Consider the following 22,500-nt stretch of genomic DNA (forward strand, 5'->3'; position numbering starts at 1 on the left):
ACTCACACACACACCCACACACACAAACACTCTACGACACACACACACTACCACACACAAACACACACACACACATACATTCGACTAATATGCACACATGATTGTACGCATACACAATGACACACACACACCCTATCCCCATCCCCACCGACCCCCCCCCCCCCCCCACCCACACACACACACATTACACGTACGCATGTCACTTACACTGTGTAATATCCGGTACTTACAACGTGAATCAACACTAGGACCAAACTAATGAACTCAGCGCAAACTTTCCAACAAACGATTATCCGAGGCTGCGTTATTTTATTTTATTATATATATATATATTTTTTTTTTCAAGGGTTGGACAGGGTCACAGAAGAATTATTACTGACTTGATTCCACTGGCAAAACAATGTAATAACGGCCAGTGGGGGAGGGGGGGGGGGGACAAATTATGATTGGAGGGATCAAACTAGAACAACTTACAGATCAAACTGGAAAAAAAACTACATTTCGTGTAATGGCGTTCAATTATGACTGGAGGGGAACATGTTGTTGTTGTTTTTGACGCTTTTCGTGTACCATACACTTCAGTGGGACAAACTGAAGGTGATTTCCATCACGCCCAAGCACCCCTTGCACATGTTGCACTGCAAGCACGTACACCCCGAGAATTTTTCAGTCAAGTTCACTGTGTCTTATTGTCTGGCCGTCACGTACTACATTCTTGAGCTCTTTGAGTTGTTGCCAGACACAGGTGTGTCTGTGTATAGTTGCCGGCTACTGATACCTATTAATAAACTTATTTATATCGGTCTTTGTCTTTGTTTCACTGATACGCACTGATGAGCACACGTATGCGTGTGTATGTGTGTGTGTGTGTGTGCGTGTGTGTGTGTGTGCACATACACACTATACTGATGTCTGCGGTCTCTATCTCTGTCTCAGCGTCTGAGCTGTCTCTGTCTCTCTTTCTTTCTGACTCTCTTAACTCACTCAGTACGGCCAGTCCTCTCTTCTCCTCGACACAGACCCCTCGGATGTCCAGTGGGTGTCTGAATGACCCAACCTTTAGCTTCCGTCGTCAGAATTGTGGTATTCTTTGTCAACATTCACCTCTTCAGTATAAGAGCGTTCCGCTTGCAATATTTTGATGATGGTAATTGGGGTGAAACGCTGTTAACGTCGTCTCTTTCGCCGTTCGTATGGAGAGAGTTAAAAACATATTCATTGAGTTATTGCAAGCCAGATTGTCTATATTTGTATGTTTACATGTACAGAGAAGTATATTTATGTCCGTGGGTTGTTGTTGTTGTTGTTGTTCAGTTTCCCCACACGTACAAGCGTACGTGGCCCGGGCTCAGTCGCGCACGTACACACAGACGCACATGCAACTCTCTCACACACACACACACACACACACACACACACACGTACATATACACTCACAAAGAACTTGACACACACACACACACGTACATATACACTCAAACAAATCACAAACACACACACACACACACACACACACACACACACACACACACACTGAGAAAGAATACTAATTTCCCCTGTATATGAAAAACTACCCAGCACATTAATTGACATTACTGTTTCGTTTGAGTGGAGCTGTATATATATATATATATATATATATATATATATATATATATAAGACTAACATTTGAAACGAAATTCATGCCGTCTTAATGACCAACACACACACACACACACACACACACACACACACACACATACAATCGATATCATCAGTGGGCCAACGGCAGTGGCATCCTACCTCCCGTCCCGTCGCATGTAATGACCTGATTCTCACGTCGTTTATAATGGATTGTCTGCTGTGATGGACAGACTGCAGAGAGACAGAGACAGAGAGAGAGAAAGAGACAAACAGAGAGAGAGAGAGAGGCGAGAGACAGAGAGAGAGAGAGACAGACAGACAGACACTGAAAGAGACAGCCAAGAGAGAGAGAGAGGGACAGACAGAGAGAGAGAAAGAGACAGCCGAGAGACAGACAGACAGAGAGACAAAGAGAAAGAGACATCCGAGAGACAGAGAGACAGCCGAGAGACAGACAGAGAGAGAGCCGAGAGACAGGCAGAGAGAGAGCCGAGAGACAGGCAGAGAGAGAGACAGCCGAGAGACAGAGAGAGAGATATATATAGAGAGAGAGACAGCCGAGAGACAGAGAGAGAGTGTGTGTGTGCGTTTCACAATCTCTGTCTCCCTCTCTCTCACAGACACAGAGAGGGAGGAGCGTTATTTCGATCAGTGGGGGAGAAGTGGAACATAGAGAGAGGAGAGACAGGGAGAGACAGAGAGAGGCAGGGAGAGACAGAGAGAGACAGAGAGAGGCAGGGAGAGACAGAGAGACAGCGAGAGGCAGGGAGAGACAGAGAGAGGCAGGGAGAGACAGAGAGAGGCAGGGAGAGACAGAGAACTCAGAACTCAAAACGTTTTTATTCAGAGAGAGACAGGGAGAGACAGAGAGAGGGAGAGACAGAGAGAGGGAGATACAGAGAGAGGTAGGGAGAGACAGAGAGAGACAGAGGGAGAGACAGAGAGAGACAGGGAGAGACATACAGACACAGAGGGATGTCAAGAGTAGGGAGGGGAGGGCAGTGGACAGCCGATACAGAGAGCCGGAGAGATGGGAGAAAAACTGATCGAAGGCTTGGGATTGCAGACTGAGGGAGATGCAGAGAAAAGAGAGATAAGAGGGGCATGTGCCTGTATTATATTTGTATTGGTATTTCTTCTTATCACAACAGATTTCTCTGTGTGAAATTCGGGCTGTTCTCCCCAGGGAGAGCGCGTCGCCATACTACAGCGCCACCCTTTTTTTTTTCTTTTTTTTGTTTGTATTTTTTCCTGTGTGCAGTTTTATTTGTTTTTCCTATCGAAGTGGATTTTTCTACAGAATTTTGCCAGGAACAACCCTTTTGTTGCCGTGGGTTCTTTTACGTGCGCTAAGTGCATGCTGCACACGGGACCTCGGTTTATCGTCTCATCCGAATGACTAGCGTCCAGACCACCACTTAAGGTCTAGAGGAGGGGGAGAAAATTTCGGGGGCTGTGCCGTGATTCGAACCAGCGCACTCAGATTCTCTCGCTTCCTAGGCGGACGCGTTACCTCTAGGCCATCACTCCAACGGAGTCCGCCATGCCACAGGTCCGTTGCGCCATAGATCCGTCGTGCCATAGGTCCGTTGTGCCATAGATCCGTAGTGCCACCGAGGTCCGTTGCGCCATAGGTCCGTTGCGCCATAGATCCGTTGCGCCACAAGTCCGTCGTGCCATAGGTCTGTTGCGCCATAGGTCCGTTATGCCATATGCCCGTTGTGCCATGGATCCGTTATGCCATAGGTTCGTTGTGCCATGGATCCGTTATGCCATAGGTCCGTTGCGGCATAGATCCGTTGTGCCATATGCCCGTTGAGCCATAGGTCCGTTGTGTCATAGATCCGTTATGCCACAGGTCCATTGAGCCATATGCCATAGATCCGTTATGCCACAGGTCCACTGAGCCATAGGTCCGTTGTGCCATGTGCCATAGATCCATAGGTCCGTTACGTCCGTTATGCCTCAGGTCGGTTGAGCCACACGCAGTCCAGTTTCCATCAATCCATAGGTCCGTCATGGCTCAGGCCTGTAGCGGTGTGTGGAGGTGGATAGGGACAGAAGAGGGTGGGGTGAGAAAATGAATCATGAAAAGAGAATGGGGAGGGGTATAACGGAGGGGTGGTGTGTGTGGGGGGGGGGGGGGGGGGGGGGGCAGAGAAAGCCCGAGAACAGGGAGAACTAAAAGGGATGGTGGTGGTGGTTGGTCTGAGAGGAGGAGGAGGTATTAATGTTATTCGGTGACAGGTGGTGTCGCGCTAGGTGTGTGGTGCGTGTGTCTGTGTCAGTGTGACAATTCCAGCAAAGCAACTGATTGTCCTACGTTTTTTTGTCTCTTTCTCCTTTATCCCACCATCCCTCACCCCCCCCTCCCTCCCCCCACCACCACCACCCACCCCTTCCCTTTACCCCCCCCCCCCCCCCCACCCCATACCAAATACATTTTCCATGTCAACACCACCACTACCACCACCACCACCAACTACTACTGAAACCAAAACAACATTCCAAAAACAGGTCCTCCTGTAGTAAAACCCTATTCACCAAGATTGAACAACAGAAATAACAACGGACGACTAACAGGCTTTTCAGTTCCACACTGACTTGAAGTAGGCCGAAGTCGGATTGGGATCGATAGACTCATTTGGCGCCACTCACTCAAAGCCGTCGGGATACTGAACTACTCAGTGTGGACGTGACGAGAGGCATGGTTCATGGGTGACGATGACGTCAAACTGCTGCTGGATTCGGAACTGAAGGGTCTCCCCCTCTTTCTGAAAGTAGCAGGCACTTTATATTTTTACTGGCAGCAAGTAGTAGCAGTAGCAGTAGCAGAGATCGACCCAGTTGAAACCGCGCGCGCGCGAACCGAAGCAGACGTCGTTCTGATGCAAGAGCTTGTGGCCTACGTGACTGTCCGCACGAACAGTCACGGCGCATGCGCTTTTCTATCCACGCGCTCATGCGCCGCCCCCACAAAGGGAGTGAAACATTGTCACTGCTATAAATAACCCCGGCGTTCCGGCAGAGGCGTGTCAGTTCGGTTTCGCCGGCCAACCCATTGAGAAAATATCTGCTGGTTCTCAGTTTGTACGTTTGCTTGCGAGCACGTGTATTTCGATAAAAAGAAAACTCGATCTGAGAGTGGTATATTCTTTGGGTTTCTCTTTGCTTTGAGCTGAGAGAAAATATATTTCTGGTTGAGATTTGAAGAGTGCACAAAGCTCTTGTTTTGGTTTTGGATTTTTTTTGTTTTTGTTTTTAATTCAACGATTATGGCGGACAGGTAAGATTTAATGTTTGACGGATTTTTTTTCGGTTTGAAATTATAAGTGGTTTTGAGAAAGCTTGTCTTTTTTTTTTTTTATCCCCGTAATACAGGCACGTGCGCAGCCTACACTCGTGCAGATTCCGCCGTTTTCCACTATTACTGACAATTCTTCCTGTTTGTAACTTCTCTCTCTCTCTCTCTCTCTCTCTCTCTCTCTCTCTCTCTCTCTCTCTCCATTCCTTTCTCACGTGTAGGCCTGATTAATCGACCTGAATTTAGATGTGACAACTGATGTTTTGTCATCAAGTTAATGTTTAAATGGATCATGTTTGACCGTGACTAGCCATGCTTTGAGTTTTGGAGCAACACTTTAGCACTGGATGTCGTGGGATAGGAAATTATTATTATCATTGTCATTATTATTATCATCATCATCATCATCGCTCTGTCACTTGTTTCCTGTACACAGAAAGAAAAATCACTGACTAAAACTGAAGTAAAACTATGACATGATAACGAGGTGCAATGTTGCCGCGGCCTGAACAATCGTATGGTTATAATATAATGCTAAAAGGAGGTGTTTCTTTAAATTTGTTCTCAGTTGCTCACGAATTAGGACTTTGAACATGTACGCGCGTGTGTGTCACAGTGTGGCCATCCAAACCTCCATTGCAGTGACAGGATATGATCTTTCTCTCTCATTTTTCTTTCTCTCGCTCTCTCACTCTCTTTCAGTCTCTCTGAATCTCTATATCTCTCTTTCTCTGTCTCTGTTTCTTTTTCTGCCGTGTCTCTGTCTCTGTCCCACTCACCTCTGTTTATATGTTAATCAGTGTTGTTGTCTGCCCGGCCTCTCACCCCCCCCCCCCCACCCCCCCTCTCTTTCTCTCCTCTCTTTCTCCGTGTCTCTGTCTCGGTCTCTCTCCTCTGTTTATATGTTATTCAGTCAGTGTTTTTGTTTGTCTTTACTCACTCTCTCTCTCTCTCTCTCTAACCCCCCATCCCACCCCCACTCCCCTTTTCTCTTCATGCTCAGTCTCCCCCCCCGACCCGCACCCCCCTCCCCCTAACGTGTTTTCGTCTCAGTCTGTTTTCATGTCTGTCTAAAGGTTCTTCGTCTCCGTCTCTCTCTCTCTCTCTCTCTCTCTCTCTCTCTCTCTCTCTCTCTCTGTGTATAAGTGTATGTGTGTGTGTGTGTGTGCAGAGCTTTAATAAAGGTTAAAAAGTTACTCAGTGTTTAATTTTTTCTTCTTTTCGTTAAAAACACAACTAACACGACAGCATGACTTTACATTCTGTATCAGATTACTTGTTTAGTGTGTATATAATGTATGTGTGGTTACAGAATCAGCACCCCAACAGAAGGCATCCACCAAATCCCCAAGATGGAGAAATTCCAGAGGCCTTTCGGTTTCGGTCTGCGGGCCTTCAAGAAGTTTCCTGAGGTGAGCGCCACGTGGAATCCCATTGAACATCCAGTGTATGACCCGTGTGTGTGTGTGTGTGTAGTAGTAGTAGTAGTAGTAGTAGCAGTTGTTGTTGTAGAAGTATTTGCCGGCTATGAGTGTGTTCTCAGTCAAGATTTTGCGCCTTATAAATATTAGTAGTAGTAGACGTAGTAGTAGTATTTTTTGTGTATTTATCTATTATTTTTATTTATTCATTTTATTTATTTATTAATCTATTTTCTATTTTTGTTATTTTATTTAGTTAATTAATTAATTTATTTATTTATTTTTTCACAAGGCCTGACTAAGCGCGTCGAGTTACGCTGCTGGTCAGGCGGCATCTGCTTGGCAGATGTGGTGTAGCGTATATGGATTTGTCCGAACGCAGTGACGTCTCCTTGATCTACTGATACTAATACTGATACCTCGGTGAAAGTTCATTGAATCATGTGCGCGTGTAGGATTGTGCTCACAAATACGTAGAATTTTAGTAATCTGTATATTTGTATATAGCTATTTCTTTATGGTGCCATTCAAATTATCTTCTTATTTTTTAATGTATTTTTTGTATTTTTATGTTGGACACGTCAGTGCTGCCGCCAAAACTAAGAATATCTCTGTACTAAAGTATAGACAATAAAGTTTGTGTATTCGTGTGTACTATAAATAAAAAAAACAATCTTCATCCTTGCCTCTATCCCTCTCCTTCTCATCCTACTGTTGCGTTTTCTTTGGTTGGTTTTTTTTTTTTTTTTTTTTTTCACTCAGTATTCAATTATTCCGATGCCATAACGATTGTTGTGTTGGGTTGTGGTATTCAGTTGATTCCTCTGGCCGCTATCATCAGTACGGCGTGTTTGGGAGCGGCCTCGTTCGTTGGCTATGCCCTGGTCACCAAACCTGACGTCAGGTAGGATGCTTTTCTTTATTTAAAAAAAAAAAATTTAATTAAAAAAAAAACCCAACAACAACAAAGTAGCGGAAGAAAACAATCGCAGATAACGAATGAAATATTATTTATAATTTATTCAGTCAGTGTATAGATATGATTCTATCATTTCAAAAAGATCTATGCAGAAAGAGGACAAACCAAACAAATAATTATGATAAATGCCTGTAACACACTGAGGGGCAGAAAACGTTGGAGGACGACTGACTGAAAACCCTCAAAAAGATACCCATTTATTTTGAAGTGTATCTATAAAGGGAGAGAACTGTCAGTTGTTTGCCCGACATGACTTCAGTTTCCTCCCTTATTGTGGGCTCCTTAGATCTTCCGGGCATTGACAGTGAACTATTTTGCGCTACAACATTTGTATTTGTATTTCTTTTGATCACAACAGATTCCTCTGTGTGAAATTCGGGCTGCTCTCCCCGGGGAGAGCGCGTCGCTACACTACAGCACCACCCATTTTTTTTTGGTATTTTTTTCCTGTGTGCAGGTTTTTTGTTTGTTTGTTTTTTTGTTTTTTCCAATCGAAGTGGATTTTTCTACAGAATTTTGCCAAGAACAACCGCTTTGTTGCCGTGGGTTCTTTTGCATGCGCTAAGTGCATGCTGCACACGGGACCTCGTCAGTGTGTACACGCAAGCAGAAGATCAAATACGCACGTTAAAGATCCTGTAATCCATGTCAGTGTTCGGTGGGTTGACGGAAACACAAGAAAATACCCAGCATGCACACCCCCTCGAAAGCGGAATAAGGCTGCGGCCTACTAGTACACGGCGGGGTAAAAACGGTCATACACGCAAAAGCCCACTCGTGTACATACGAGTGAACGTGGGAGTTGCAGCCCACGAACGAAGAAGAAGAAGTTTTTTTACGGGTTTGGGCCCGTAAAAAACGCAAGGGAGGTCACCGAAACCGGTATTTCGCGGTACGAGTGATCAGCCGTGCTCAGCTGAGCTTGTCATGGTCCACGTATTTGTATTTGTATATGTATTCCTTTTTATCACAACAGATTTCTCTGTGTGAAATTCGGGCTGCTCTCCCCAGGGAGAGCGCGTCGCTACACTACAGCGCCACCCATTTTTTTGCATTTTTTTCCTACGTGCAGTTTTATTTGTTTTTCCTGTCGAAGTGGATTTTTCTACAGAATTTTGCCAGGAACAACCCTTTTGTTGCTGTGGGTTCTTTTACGTGCGCTAAGCGCATGCTGCACACGGGACCTCGGTTTATCGTCTCATCCGAATGACTAGCGTCCAGACCACCACTCAAGGTCTCAGTAGTGGAGGGGGAGAAAATATCGGCGGATGAGCCGTGATTCGAACCAGCGCGCTCAGATTCTCTCGCTTCCTAGGCGGACGCGTTACCTCTAGGCCATCACTCCACTATATTGTATTGTCATAATGGCATACTAGCACTGACACAGGGAAAAGTGTTACGGATTACTAGTGGCAGCTCTTACTACGACTTACCTCGGACTCACGTTGTGATGATGATTTTAGTGATGATGATGGTTATGAAAATTTGTATTTGTATCTATCACAACAGATTTCTCTCTGTGTGGAATTTGGGCTGCTCTCCCCTACACTACAGCGCCACCCCCTTTTTTTTTTCTTTTTTTTTTTTTTCCCTGCGTGCAGTTTTATTTGTTTTTCCTATCGAAGAGGATTTTTGTACAGAATTTTGCCAGGAACAACCCTTTTGTTGCCGTGGGTTCTTTTACGTGCGCTAAGTGCATGCTATCGGTTTATCGTCTCATCCGAATGACTAGCGTCCAGACCACCACTCAAGGTCTCAGTAGTGGGAGGGGGAGAAAATATCGGCGGTTGAGCCGTGATTGGAACCAGCGCGCTCAGATTCTCTCGCTTCCTTGGCGGACGCGTTACCTCTAGGCCATCACTCCACTATATTGTATTGTCATAATGGCATACTAGCACTGACACAGGGAAAAGAGTTACGGATTACTAGTGGCAGCTCTTACTATGACTTATCTCGGACTTCACGTCGTGATGATGATTTTAGTGATGATGATGGTTATGAAAATTTGTATTTGTATCTATCACAACAGATTTCTCTCTGTGTGGAATTTGGGCTGCTCTCCCCTACACTACAGTGCCACCCCCTTTTTTTTTTCTTTCTTTTTTTTTTCCCCTGCGTGCCGTTTTATTTGTTTTTCCTATCGAAAAGGATTTTTGTACAGAATTTTTGCCAGGAACAACCCTTTTGTTGCCGTGGGTTCTTTTACGTGCGCTAAGTGCATGCTATCGGTTTATCGTCTCATCCGAATGAACAGCATCCAGACCACCACTCAAGGTCTCAGTAGTGGAGGGGGAGAAAATATCGGCGGCTGAGCCGTGATTGGAACCAGCGCGCTCAGATTCTCTCGCTTCCTTGGCGGACGCGTTACCTCTAGGCCATCACTCCACAAAATGATGGTACCTGTGCCGAATTTATTGCTTACCTCCTCATGATGATGATGATGATGATGATGATAATCATGACGACGACGATGATGATGATGATGATGATCATGACGACGACGATGATGATGATGATGATGATCATGACGACGACGATGATGACGATGATGCTTGTAGAGTGTTGCGGTGAAGTGGAATGACTTTACCTCGTGATAGTGATGGTGATGATGATGCAGATGATGTAGACGTTGATGATGATTACTGGTGACGATGTGTGTACAGAGTGAACAAGTCCAGCGAGTTACCTCCCTGGGAACGGGTTAAGCCCACAGAGCCAAGAAAGGTCAGTTTCCGTGGTTACGTGTGTGTGTGTGTGTGTGTGTGTGTTTGCGCATGCAGACCGCTTGTGTGCATTTGTGTGTGTGTGTGTGTGTGTGTGTGTGTGTGTGGTACGTACATGGATATTTTGTGGTGGACAAAGTAGAACCAGCGCGTATGTCCACACGCACATACCTTGTCAGTGTGTTGGGCCGGGCATGTAGATGACATGTCAGTGTGTTGTCGTGGTGTACAAGCTGACATGTCAGTGTGTTGTCGATGTGTCCATATGGCATGTCAGTGTGTTCATTCCAATTGCAAGGTCCAGAGACAGAGAAAGATGTCGGTGTGTTGTTTTACATGTCAATGTGTTGTCGGTTGTTATGTAACATGCCATGTCAACGTGTTGTGGTTGCTGTGGACAGATGAGGGTGGTAAACAAGGACGTGTACAAACCCATCCCAGAGCTGGAGCAGCTCAGACGGGAGATCGGCAGCTACAAGTCTTAGATCTCCGGTGAGTGGCGCTGGACCGTGGCTCCGTCTCTTTGTCTTGTGCGTACACACCGTGTACACACACACACACACACACAGACACACGCACGCGCGCGCACATACAAACAGGACACATACACATACGCAAAGAGACAGACAGACACACACATACACGATCAACACACAACCACATCTAATATCATTAAAGAGAAAAGACGTTGAATTGAAGACTTACACACACACGCACACACACACACACACAAATGTGCACACACTCTCTCGAACTCACCCAAACAGTCGCACACACACACACTTGCACTCACACAAAAACACACTTGCATACACACACACGCACAACACACACACACAGACCGACACACACACACAAACACACACACACACACAAATTTAAAAAAAACAACCGATCTAATATCACTATAGAGAAAAGGCGTTAAATTGAAGACAACAGACGCACACACACACACACACACACACACACACACACACACACACACACACAAAACGACATCTGATATCACTATAGAGGAAAGACAAATTGAAGACAACACACACACACACATACACACACACAAATGTGCACACGCTCTCTCCTACTCAACCCAAACAGTCGCACACACATACACACTTGCACTCACACACATGACGACACACTCACACACACACACACACACACACACACACACACACAAAACCACATCTAATATCACTATAGAGGAAAGACAAATTGAAGACAACACACGCACACATACACACACATACACACACAAATGTGCACACACTCTCTCATGCTTACCCGAACAGTCGCACACACATCACACATACACACTTGCACTCACACACAAACACACGTCACACACACACACACACTTGCACTCACACACAAACACACGTCACACACACACACACACACACGCTTGCATGAACAGCTGAGAAAGACTGCCACCTTGCGTGCGCGCGCTTCTTCTTCTTCTTCTTCAGCATTCACTCGTATGCACACGAGTGGGCTTTTACGTGTATGACCGTTTTTACCCCCGCCATGTAGGCAGCCATACTCCGTTTTCGGGGGTGTGCATGCTGGGTATGTTCTTGTTTCCATAACCCACCGAACGCTGACATGGATTACAGGATCTTCAACGTGCATATTTGATCTTCTGCTTGCATATACACACGAAGAGGGTTCAGGCACTAGCAGGTCTGCACATAATTATGTTGACCTGGGAGATCGTAAAAATCTCCACCCTTTACCCACCAGGCGCCGTCACCGTGATTCGAACCCGAAACCCTCAGATTGACAGTCCAACGCTTTAACCACTCGGCTATTGCGCCCGTCACCTGCGCGCTTGAAACGTCTGTCTTTTTCTGATTCACTGCTTGTAGTTCTTGAGTTATGTCACACGAAAAGGAAAAAAAAAAATCTTGCACGCGCACGCTTGTACTTTGTTATGTTTCTCTTTATGTCTGTCTGTCTCAGCCTATCTCCCTACCTAAGCCTCCCACACACACACGCACAAAAATCCCTGTCTGCAAACACACACACACACACACACACACACACACATTTTGTCTCTATTGATTAAAAAGTCAGTACCAGTAGTTATGATAAGCTTTTTCATACCGATGTCATCATCAGTTAGTTACCAGTAGTTTTGAGGCCACTTGTTTGAATATAATTATTATTCTGTTGTGTGCAGGGGAGAAAACTGCAAGGGCGGTTGTACAGAGCGGCGTAGGTGACCTCCCTTCGCAACTGACCACCGCGTTCACCCAATAATAATTATTGTGGGGGCGAGAGGGGGTGGGGTTGGAAGGTGTGAGAGGTGGGGTGGGGTGGGGTGGGGTAGGGGGTCGAAATAGAGACTTAAAAAAACAACAACATATCGTCCCGGTTTTGTTCACTTATTATTGTAGATGAATGCTATGTATTTGAATGTCGGTGCTGATAGTTGGGACCACATAATCTTTCTTATCACTGTGACTATTGACATTGCTGTACGTATAAATTGTTGTTGTTGTTGGGTTTTTTTTTGTTGTTGGTTTTTTTTTCTTTTCATGTAAATAAAACGTGTGTTTTTCATTTGAGCGAATTCTGGCGTGTGGATGTTTTTTTGTTTTGTTTTTTCTTCTTCCTGATTCTGTCTTTGACTGCCGTGCTGGGTTCAGACTGGTTTTGAATTTTTTGTTTGTTTAGCCGGAGAACCTGTTGGGGGGAAAAAAAGACTCTTAAAAAAAAAAAATTTTTTTTTTTTTTTTTTTTAGTATTAAAAAAGTGTTTCAATGACAGTTTCTAAAAGTTTCATTTTGGCTGCGGCCTACATGGCAGGGTAAAAAAAAAAAAAAGGTCATACACTTAAAAGCCCACTCGTGTACATACGAGTGAACGTGGGAGTTGCAGCCCACGAACGAAAAAGAAGAAGAAGAAGAAGAATCCTCCTGAGTTTAAAAAAAAAAATTACAGAAAAAAAAGAATTATAAAAACTTAATCCCCGAAAGAATCACTGATTGTGACTGACATGCCGGCACTCAAAATGTCACACACTTATCCGCGGATTCTTTACGTTCTTTTTTTTTAACTTTGGTGTTTACAAGTTTTTATTTTTAAAGTTTTTAAATTGTGCAGTTCAAAACTCGTAGGAACCCTGGATTCTAATGTGTGTGCATGTCTCTCTATCTCACGCTGTCCTTCTCCCCCCCCCCTCTCTCTCTCTCTCTCTCTCTCTCTCGTGTGTTAGTGTGTGTGTGTGCGTGTGTGTGTTACTCGCTTCCGTTCCGTACAGATGTGAGCGATGTTGTGTCTCTCAGTTTGACGCTGTGTTATACTCGTACATTATACATGTATTAAGTATTCAGTATAACTACATTTATATGCGTACATGTTTGTGTGTCTCCTAGAACAACGGCAGATGTGTAAGTCGGCCAAAGTGCTAATATCTTCACCGTTGGAAAATAAAGATTCATTCATTCATTCATTCTGTCTCTCTCTCTCTCTCTCTCTCTCTCTCTCGTGTCTCTGTCCCATTCTTCGTTTCTTCCTCCATCGCTCTCTCCTAGTCTTCTTTTATACCTCTTGTCTGTTTGCCCGTCTGTCTTTCTGTCTATATCTCTGTCTCTGGTATCTACACTGGTTCTCAATGATGATGAAAACGTTCACCACACTTTTAAGCGCAGGCCCTGTCTGTCTGTTTTTCTGTCTATCTCTCTGTCTCTTGTTATCTACACTGGCTGTCAATGATGATGAAAACGTTCACCACACTTTTAAGCGCAGGCCCTGTCTATCTCTCTGTCTAGTATCTACACTGGCTGTCAATGATGATAATGAAAACGTTCACCACACTTTTAAGCGAAGGCCCTGTCTGTCTTTCTGTCTATCTCTTTGTCTCTGGTATCTACACTGACTGTCAATGACGATGAAAACGTTCACCACACTTTTAAGCGCAGACCCTGTCTGTCTGTCTTTCTGTCTATCTCTCTGTCTAGTATCTACACTGGCTGTCAATGATGATGAAAACGTTCACCACACTTTTAAGTGCAGACCTTGTCTGTCTTTCTGTCTATCTCTCTGTCTAGTATCTACACTGGATGTCAATGATGATGAAAACGTTCACCACACTTTTAAGCGCAGGCCCTATCTGTCTTTCTGTCTATCTCTCTGTCTCTCCTATCTACACTGGTCGTCAATGATGATGATGAAAACGTTCACCACACTTTTAGGTGTAGACCCTGTCTGTCTTTCTGTCTATCTCTCTCTGTCTCTCTGGTATCTACACTGATCGTCAATGATGATGATGAAAACGTTCACCACACTTTTAGGTGTAGACCCTGTCTGTCTTTCTGTCTATCTCTCTGTCTCTGGTATCTACACTGGCTGTCAATGATGATGAAAACGTTCACCACACTTTTAAGCGCAGGCCCTGTCTGTCTTTCTGTCTATCTCTCTGTCTCTGGTATCTGCACTGACTGTCAATGATGATGAAAACGTTCACCACACTTTTAAGCGCAGACCCTGTCTGTCTTTCTGTCTGTCTCTCTGTCTCTGGTATCTACACTGGTCGTCAATGATGATGATGAAAACGTTCACCACACTTTTAAGTGCAGACCCTGTCTGTCTGTCTTTCTGTCTATCTCTCTGTCTCTGGTATCTACACTGGTTGTCAATGATGATGAAAACGTTCACCACACTTTTAAGTTTAGACCCTGTCTGTCTGTCTATCTCTCTGTCTCTGCTATCTACACTGGTCGTCAATGATGATGAAAACGTTCACCACACTTTTAGGTGTAGGCCCTGTCTGTCTTTCTGTCTATCTCTCTGTCTCTGCTATCTACACTGGTCGTCAATGATGATGAAAACGTTCACCACACTTTTAAGTGCAGACCTTGTCTGTCTGTCTTTCTATCTCTCTGTCTCTGCTATCTACACTGGTCGTCAATGATGATGAAAACGTTCACCACACTTTTAGGTGTAGACCCTGTCTGTCTGTCTGTCTATCTCTCTGTCTCTGGTATCTACACTGGCTGTCAATGATGATGCAAACGTTCACCACACTTTTAAGCGCAGGCCCTATCTGTCTGTCTGTCTATCTCTCTGTCTCTGCTATCTACACTGACTGTCAATGATGATGAAAACGTTCACCACACTTTTAACCGCAGGCCCTGTCTGTCTTTCTGTCTATCTCTCTGTCTCTCCTATCTACACTGGTCGTCAATGATGATGAAAACGTTCAACACACTTTTAAGCGCAGGCCCTGTCTGTCTTTCTGTCTGTCTCTCTGTCTAGTATCTACACTGGTCGTCAATGATGATGAAAACGTTCATCACACTTTTAAGTTTAGACCCTGTCTGTCTTTCTGTCTATCTCTCTGTCTCTCCTATCTACACTGGCTGTCAAATGATGATGAAAACGTTCACCACACTTTTAAGTTTAGACCCTGTCTGTCTGTCTTTCTGTCTATCTCTCTGTCTCTCCTATCTACACTGGCTGTCAATGATGATGATGAAAACGTTCACCACACTTTTAAGTTTAGACCCTGTCTGTCTGTCTTTCTGTCTATCTCTCTGTCTCTCCTATCTACACTGGCTGTCAATGATGATGATGAAAACGTTCACCACACTTTTAAGTTTAGACCCTGTCTGTCTGTCTTTCTGTCTATCTCTCTGTCTCTCCTATCTACACTGGCTGTCAAATGATGATGAAAACGTTCATCACACTTTTAAGTACAGACCCTGTCTGTCTGTCTTTCTGTCTATCTCTCTGTCTCTCCTATCTACACTGGTCGTCAATGATGATGATGAAAACGTTCACCACACTTTTAAGTGCAGACTCTTTCTGTCTTTCTGTCTATCTCTCTGTCTAGTATCTACACTGGATGTCACTGAGTGATGAAAACGTTCACCACACTTTTAAGTTTAGACCCTGTCTGTCTGTCTGTCTATCTCTCTGTCTCTGGTATCTACACTGGCTGTCAATGATGATGAAAACGTTCACCACACTTTTAAGCGCAGGTCCTGTCTGTCTGTCTTTCTATCTCTCTGTCTAGTATCTACACTGGCTGTCAATGATGATGCAAACGTTCACCACACTTTTAAGCGCAGGCCCTGTCTGTCTGTCTATCTATCTCTCTGTCTCTGCTATCTACACTGGCTGTCAATGATGATGAAAACGTTCACCACACTTTTAAGCGCAGGTCCTGTCTGTCTTTCTGTCTATCTCTCTGTCTCTGCTATCTACACTGGCTGTCAATGATGATGAAAACGTTCACCACACTTTTAAGCGCAGACCCTGTCTGTCTGTCTTTCTATCTCTCTGTCTAGTATCTACACTGGCTGTCAATGATGATGAAAACGTTCACCACACTTTTAAGCGCAGGTCCTGTCTGTCTGTCTTTCTATCTCTCTGTCTAGTATCTACACTGGTCGTCAATGATGATGAAAACGTTCACCACACTTTTAAGTTTAGGCCCTGTCTGTCTTTCTGTCTATCTCTCTGTCTCTCCTATCTACACTGGCTGTCAATGATGATGATGAAAACGTTCACCACACTTTTAAGTGTAGACCCTGTCTGTCTTTCTGTCTATCTCTCTGTCTAGTATCTACACTGGTCGTCAATGATGATGAAAACGTTCACCACACTTTTAAGTTTAGACCCTGTCTGTCTTTCTGTCTATCTCTCTGTCTCTCCTATCTACACTGGCTGTCAAATGATGATGAAAACGTTCACCACACTTTTAAGTTTAGACCCTGTCTGTCTGTCTTTCTGTCTATCTCTCTGTCTCTCCTATCTACACTGGCTGTCAATGATGATGATGAAAACGTTCACCACACTTTTAAGTTTAGACCCTGTCTGTCTGTCTTTCTGTCTATCTCTCTGTCTCTCCTATCTACACTGGCTGTCAATGATGATGATGAAAACGTTCACCACACTTTTAAGTTTAGACCCTGTCTGTCTGTCTTTCTGTCTATCTCTCTGTCTCTCCTATCTACACTGGCTGTCAAATGATGATGAAAACGTTCATCACACTTTTAAGTACAGACCCTGTCTGTCTGTCTTTCTGTCTATCTCTCTGTCTCTCCTATCTACACTGGTCGTCAATGATGATGATGAAAACGTTCACCACACTTTTAAGTGCAGACTCTTTCTGTCTTTCTGTCTATCTCTCTGTCTAGTATCTACACTGGATGTCACTGAGTGATGAAAACGTTCACCACACTTTTAAGTTTAGACCCTGTCTGTCTGTCTGTCTATCTCTCTGTCTCTGGTATCTACACTGGCTGTCAATGATGATGAAAACGTTCACCACACTTTTAAGCGCAGGTCCTGTCTGTCTGTCTTTCTATCTCTCTGTCTAGTATCTACACTGGCTGTCAATGATGATGCAAACGTTCACCACACTTTTAAGCGCAGGCCCTGTCTGTCTGTCTGTCTATCTCTCTGTCTCTGCTATCTACACTGGCTGTCAATGATGATGAAAACGTTCACCACACTTTTAAGCGCAGGTCCTGTCTGTCTTTCTGTCTATCTCTCTGTCTCTGCTATCTACACTGGCTGTCAATGATGATGAAAACGTTCACCACACTTTTAAGCGCAGACCCTGTCTGTCTGTCTTTCTATCTCTCTGTCTAGTATCTACACTGGCTGTCAATGATGATGAAAACGTTCACCACACTTTTAAGCGCAGGTCCTGTCTGTCTGTCTTTCTATCTCTCTGTCTAGTATCTACACTGGTCGTCAATGATGATGAAAACGTTCACCACACTTTTAAGTTTAGGCCCTGTCTGTCTTTCTGTCTATCTCTCTGTCTCTCCTATCTACACTGGCTGTCAATGATGATGATGAAAACGTTCACCACACTTTTAAGTGTAGACCCTGTCTGTCTTTCTGTCTATCTCTCTGTATAGTATCTACACTGGTCGTCAATGATGATGAAAACGTTCACCACACTTTTAAGTTTAGACCCTGTCTGTCTGTCTTTCTGTCTATCTCTCTGTCTCTGGTATCTACACTGGCTGTCAATGATGATGAAAACGTTCACCACACTTTTAAGTTTAGACCCTGTCTGTCTGTCTGTCTATCTCTCTCTGTCTCTCTGGTATCTACACTGATCGTCAATGATGATGATGAAAACGTTCACCACACTTTTAAGTGCAGACCCTGTCTGTCTGTCTTTCTGTCTATCTCTCTGTCTCTAGTATCTATACTGGTTGTCAATGATGATGATGAAAACGTTCACCACACTTTTAAGCGCAGGCCCTGTCTGTCTGTCTTTCTGTCTATCTCTCTGTCTCTGCTATCTACACTGGATGTCAATGATGATGAAAACGTTCACCACACTTTTAAGTGCAGACCCTGTCTGTCTGTCTGTCTGTCTATCTCTCTGTCTCTGGTATCTACACTGGCTGTCAATGATGATGAAAACGTTCACCACACTTTTAGGTGTAGACCCTGTCTGTCTTTCTGTCTGTCTCTCTGTCTCTGCTATCTACACTGGTCGTCAATGATGATGAAAACGTTCACCACACTTTTAAGCGCATGCCCTCTCTGTCTTTCTGTCTATCTCTCTGTCTAGTATCTACACTGGTCGTCAATGATGATGAAAACGTTCACCACACTTTTAAGTTTAGACCCTGTCTGTCTGTCTTTCTGTCTATCTCTCTGTCTCTGCTATCTACACTGGTTGTCAATGATGATGAAAACGTTCACCACACTTTTAAGTACAGACCCTGTCTGTCTGTCTTTCTGTCTATCTCTCTGTCTCTGCTATCTACACTGGTCGTCAATGATGATGAAAACGTTCACCACACTTTTAGGTGTAGACCCTGTCTGTCTTTCTGTCTATCTCTCTGTCTCTGCTATCTACACTGGTCGTCAATGATGATGAAAACGTTCACCACACTTTTAAGTTTAGACCCTGTCTGTCTTTCTGTCTATCTCTCTGTCTCTGGTATCTACACTGGCTGTCAATGATGATGAAAACGTTCATTCATTCATTCATTCATTTTGCCCATCGCTCCTGGTGGAGCATAGGCCATCGACGACCCCTCGCCATCGCACTCTGTTCTGGGCTGTTCTGGAAACGTTCACCACACTTTTAAGTTTAGACCCTGTCTGTCTTTCTGTCTATCTCTCTGTCTAGTATCTGCGCTGGCCGAGTGTAGCCTGACCAAAGCGCAATAGATGACGCCGCTATAATTATAATCACGCACCATTTCGCGCACTGCACTTGCCTGCCACTGAAAACTTGAGAGTTGGACTGAGGGTCGGTTTACAGCTTAATAGCTGTCTGGCGCACCTGAAGCTGTCACTAACATGAACTGAGCTGAGCGACAGTACACACAAAGCTGTCAGCATGAAGCTGTCCGATAATAATAATAATAATAATAAGAGTAGAATAAAAAAAAAATTAAAAAAACAAGAGAGGCAAGGCCTTCAAGACTCACTTGTGATAAATTAAGTCCCCTAGCATTAATTACAGAGTAATTTCCCTTTTTTACTATCTGCACCAAAACGTTTGCAAAATAAATAAAAATTCCATGCTTAGCAAAAGAAGTTCCTGTTTGAACAAAAAATGATAATAATGACTCCTCTTGTTGTTGTGTCAGAATAAGAGATCAAAGTGCCAAGTTTAGAGAATACAAAAAATATAAATATAACAATAAATGCAGTTTGCATATAATTAGGCTTCTTTTTTTATTTTTTGGTGCCCATCCCAGAGATGCAATATTGTTTTAAACAAGATGACTGGAAAGAACTGAATTTTTTCCTATTTTTATGCCAAATTTGGTGTCAAGTGACAAAGTATTTGCAGAGAAAATGTCAATGTTAAAGTTTACCACGGACACACAGACACACGGACACACACACACACACACACACACACACACACACACACACACAACCGAACACCGGGTTAAAACATAGACTCACTTTGTTTACACAAATGAGTCAAAAAATTATTATCATTATGTCAATTTTAATTATTCTTTTCTTTTCTTTTTAATTTTTGTTTGTCTTTTCTCTCTCTCTCTCTCTCTCTCAAGGCCTGACGAAGCGCGTTGGGTTTACGCTGCTGGTCAGGCATCTGCTTGTCAGATGTGGTGTCGCTAGCGTATATGGATTTGACCGAACGCAGTGACGCCTCCTTGAGCTACTGATACTGATACTGTTCGATAAACTTGAAGATGTCCCGATGCACTTGAATGAAGCTGTCCTATATACATAAAGCTGTCAAGGTGAAGCTGTCATATCTGAACTAATCCTCTGTACATGACGGCTGTCAACACTGAAGCTGTAGGATACACATGACAGTGGATTGATGGCCTAGAGGTAACGCGTCCGCCTAGGAAGCGAGAGAATCTGAGCGCGCTGGTTCGAATCACGGCTAAAGCCGCCGATATTTTCTCCCCCTCCACTAGACCTTGAGTGGTGGTCTGGACGCTAAGTCATTCGGATGAGACGATAAACCGAGGTCCCGTGTGCAGCCGGCATGCACTTAGCGCACGTAAAAGAACCCACGGCAACAAAACGGTTGTTCCTGGCAAAATTCTGTAGAAAAATCCACATCGGATAGGAAAAACAAATAATACTGCACGCAGGAAAAAAAAAAAAAAAAAAAAAATGGGCGGCGCTGTAGTGTAGCGACACGCTTTCCCTGGGGAGAGCAGCCCGAATTTCACACAGAGAAATCTGTTGTGATAAAAAGAAATACAAGTACAAAATGAAATGACAGCTGTCAACACTGAAGCTGTATGATACACATGAAAGCTGTCAACACTGAAGCTGTATGATACACATGAAAGCTGTCAACATGAAGCTGTATGATACACATGAAAGCTGTCAACACTGAAGCTGTATGATACACATGAAAGCTGTCAACTTGAAGCTGTATGATACACATGAAAGCTGTCAACACTGAAGCTGTATGATACTCATGAAAGCTGTCAACACTGAAGCTGTATGATACTCATGAAAGCTGTCAACACTGAAGCTGTATGATACTCATGACAGCTGTCAACACTGAAGCTGTAGGATACTCATGAAAGCTGTCAACACTGAAGCTGTATGATACACATGAAAGCTGTCAACACTAAAGCTGTATGATACACATGAAAGCTGGCAACACTGAAGCTGTATGATACTCATGAAAGCTGTCAACACTGAAGCTGTATGATACACATGACAGCTGTCAAATTGAAGCTGTATGATACACATGAAAGCTGTCAACTTGAAGCTGTATGATACACATGAAAGCTGTCAACACTGAAGCTGTATGATACACATGACAGCTGTCAACACTGAAGCTGTAGGATATACATGAAAGCTGTCAACACTGAAGCTGTGTGATATACATGAAAGCTGTCAACACTGAAGCTGTAGGATACCCATGAAAGAAGTCAACACTGAAGCTGTATGATACACATGACAGCTGTCAACACTGAAGCTGTAGGATACTCATGAAAGCTGTCAACACTGAAGCTGTAGGATACACATGACAGCTGTCAACTTGAAGCTGTATGATACGCACGAAAGCTGTCAACACTGAAGCTGTAGGTTATACATGAAAGCTGTCAACACTGAAGCTGTATGATACTCGTGAAAGCTGTCAACACTGAAGCTGTATGATACACATGAAAGCTGTCAACACTGAAGCTGTATGATACACATGACAGCTGTCAACACTGAAGCTGTAGGATACACATGAAAGCTGTCAACTCTGAAGCTGTATGATACACATGAAAATTGTCAACTTGAAGCTGTATGATACACATGACAGCTGTCAACACTGAAGCTGTATGATACTCATGAAAGCTGTCAACACTGAAGCTGTATGATACTCATGAAAGCTGTCAACTTGAAGCTGTATGATACACATGACAGCTGTCATGATGAAGCTCCCTTTTACATCTGGAACATGTGACACAGACACAAAGCATTCACACACACACACACACACACACACACACACTAACACACTAATGCACACACAGACACATACAGACACACAAACACACTAACACACTAATGCACACACAGACACACACAGACACATAAACACACTAACACACTAATGCACACACAGACACACACAGACACACACAGACACACACACACACACTAACACACTAATACACACACACTAACACACACAGACACACACACTAACACACACACACACACACACAAACACACTAAAACACTAATGCACACACACTAACACACACACACACACACACACACACACACACACACACACATACACACATACTAACACACTAATACACACGCACTTACACACACAGACACACACACTAACACACACACACAGACACACTAACACACACACACACACACACACACACACACACACACACACACACACTAACGCACACACACACTGACACATACACTGACCAACAAACACACACACACACACACACAAGCACACTAATGCACACACACACACACAGACA

The 22,500-nt window shown here is 43.9% G+C and overlaps 1 protein-coding gene across 1 annotated transcript; it reads left to right on the forward strand.

The window, feature by feature from the left end:
* Positions 1-4,655: 4,655 nt before the first annotated feature.
* Positions 4,656-12,626, forward strand: LOC143278078 (normal mucosa of esophagus-specific gene 1 protein-like). The gene is made up of 6 exons (XM_076583111.1): positions 4,656-4,910; positions 6,241-6,340; positions 7,165-7,253; positions 9,992-10,052; positions 10,453-10,543; positions 12,234-12,626. Exons 1-5 carry the CDS (start codon positions 4,900-4,902, stop codon positions 10,534-10,536), a joined length of 345 nt encoding a protein of 114 aa, XP_076439226.1. The 5' UTR covers positions 4,656-4,899; the 3' UTR covers positions 10,537-10,543; positions 12,234-12,626.
* Positions 12,627-22,500: the final 9,874 nt, after the last annotated feature.

Source organism: Babylonia areolata, chromosome 35 (assembly GCF_041734735.1).
Source record: "Babylonia areolata isolate BAREFJ2019XMU chromosome 35, ASM4173473v1, whole genome shotgun sequence".
Taxonomy (NCBI): domain Eukaryota; kingdom Metazoa; phylum Mollusca; class Gastropoda; order Neogastropoda; family Buccinidae; genus Babylonia; species Babylonia areolata.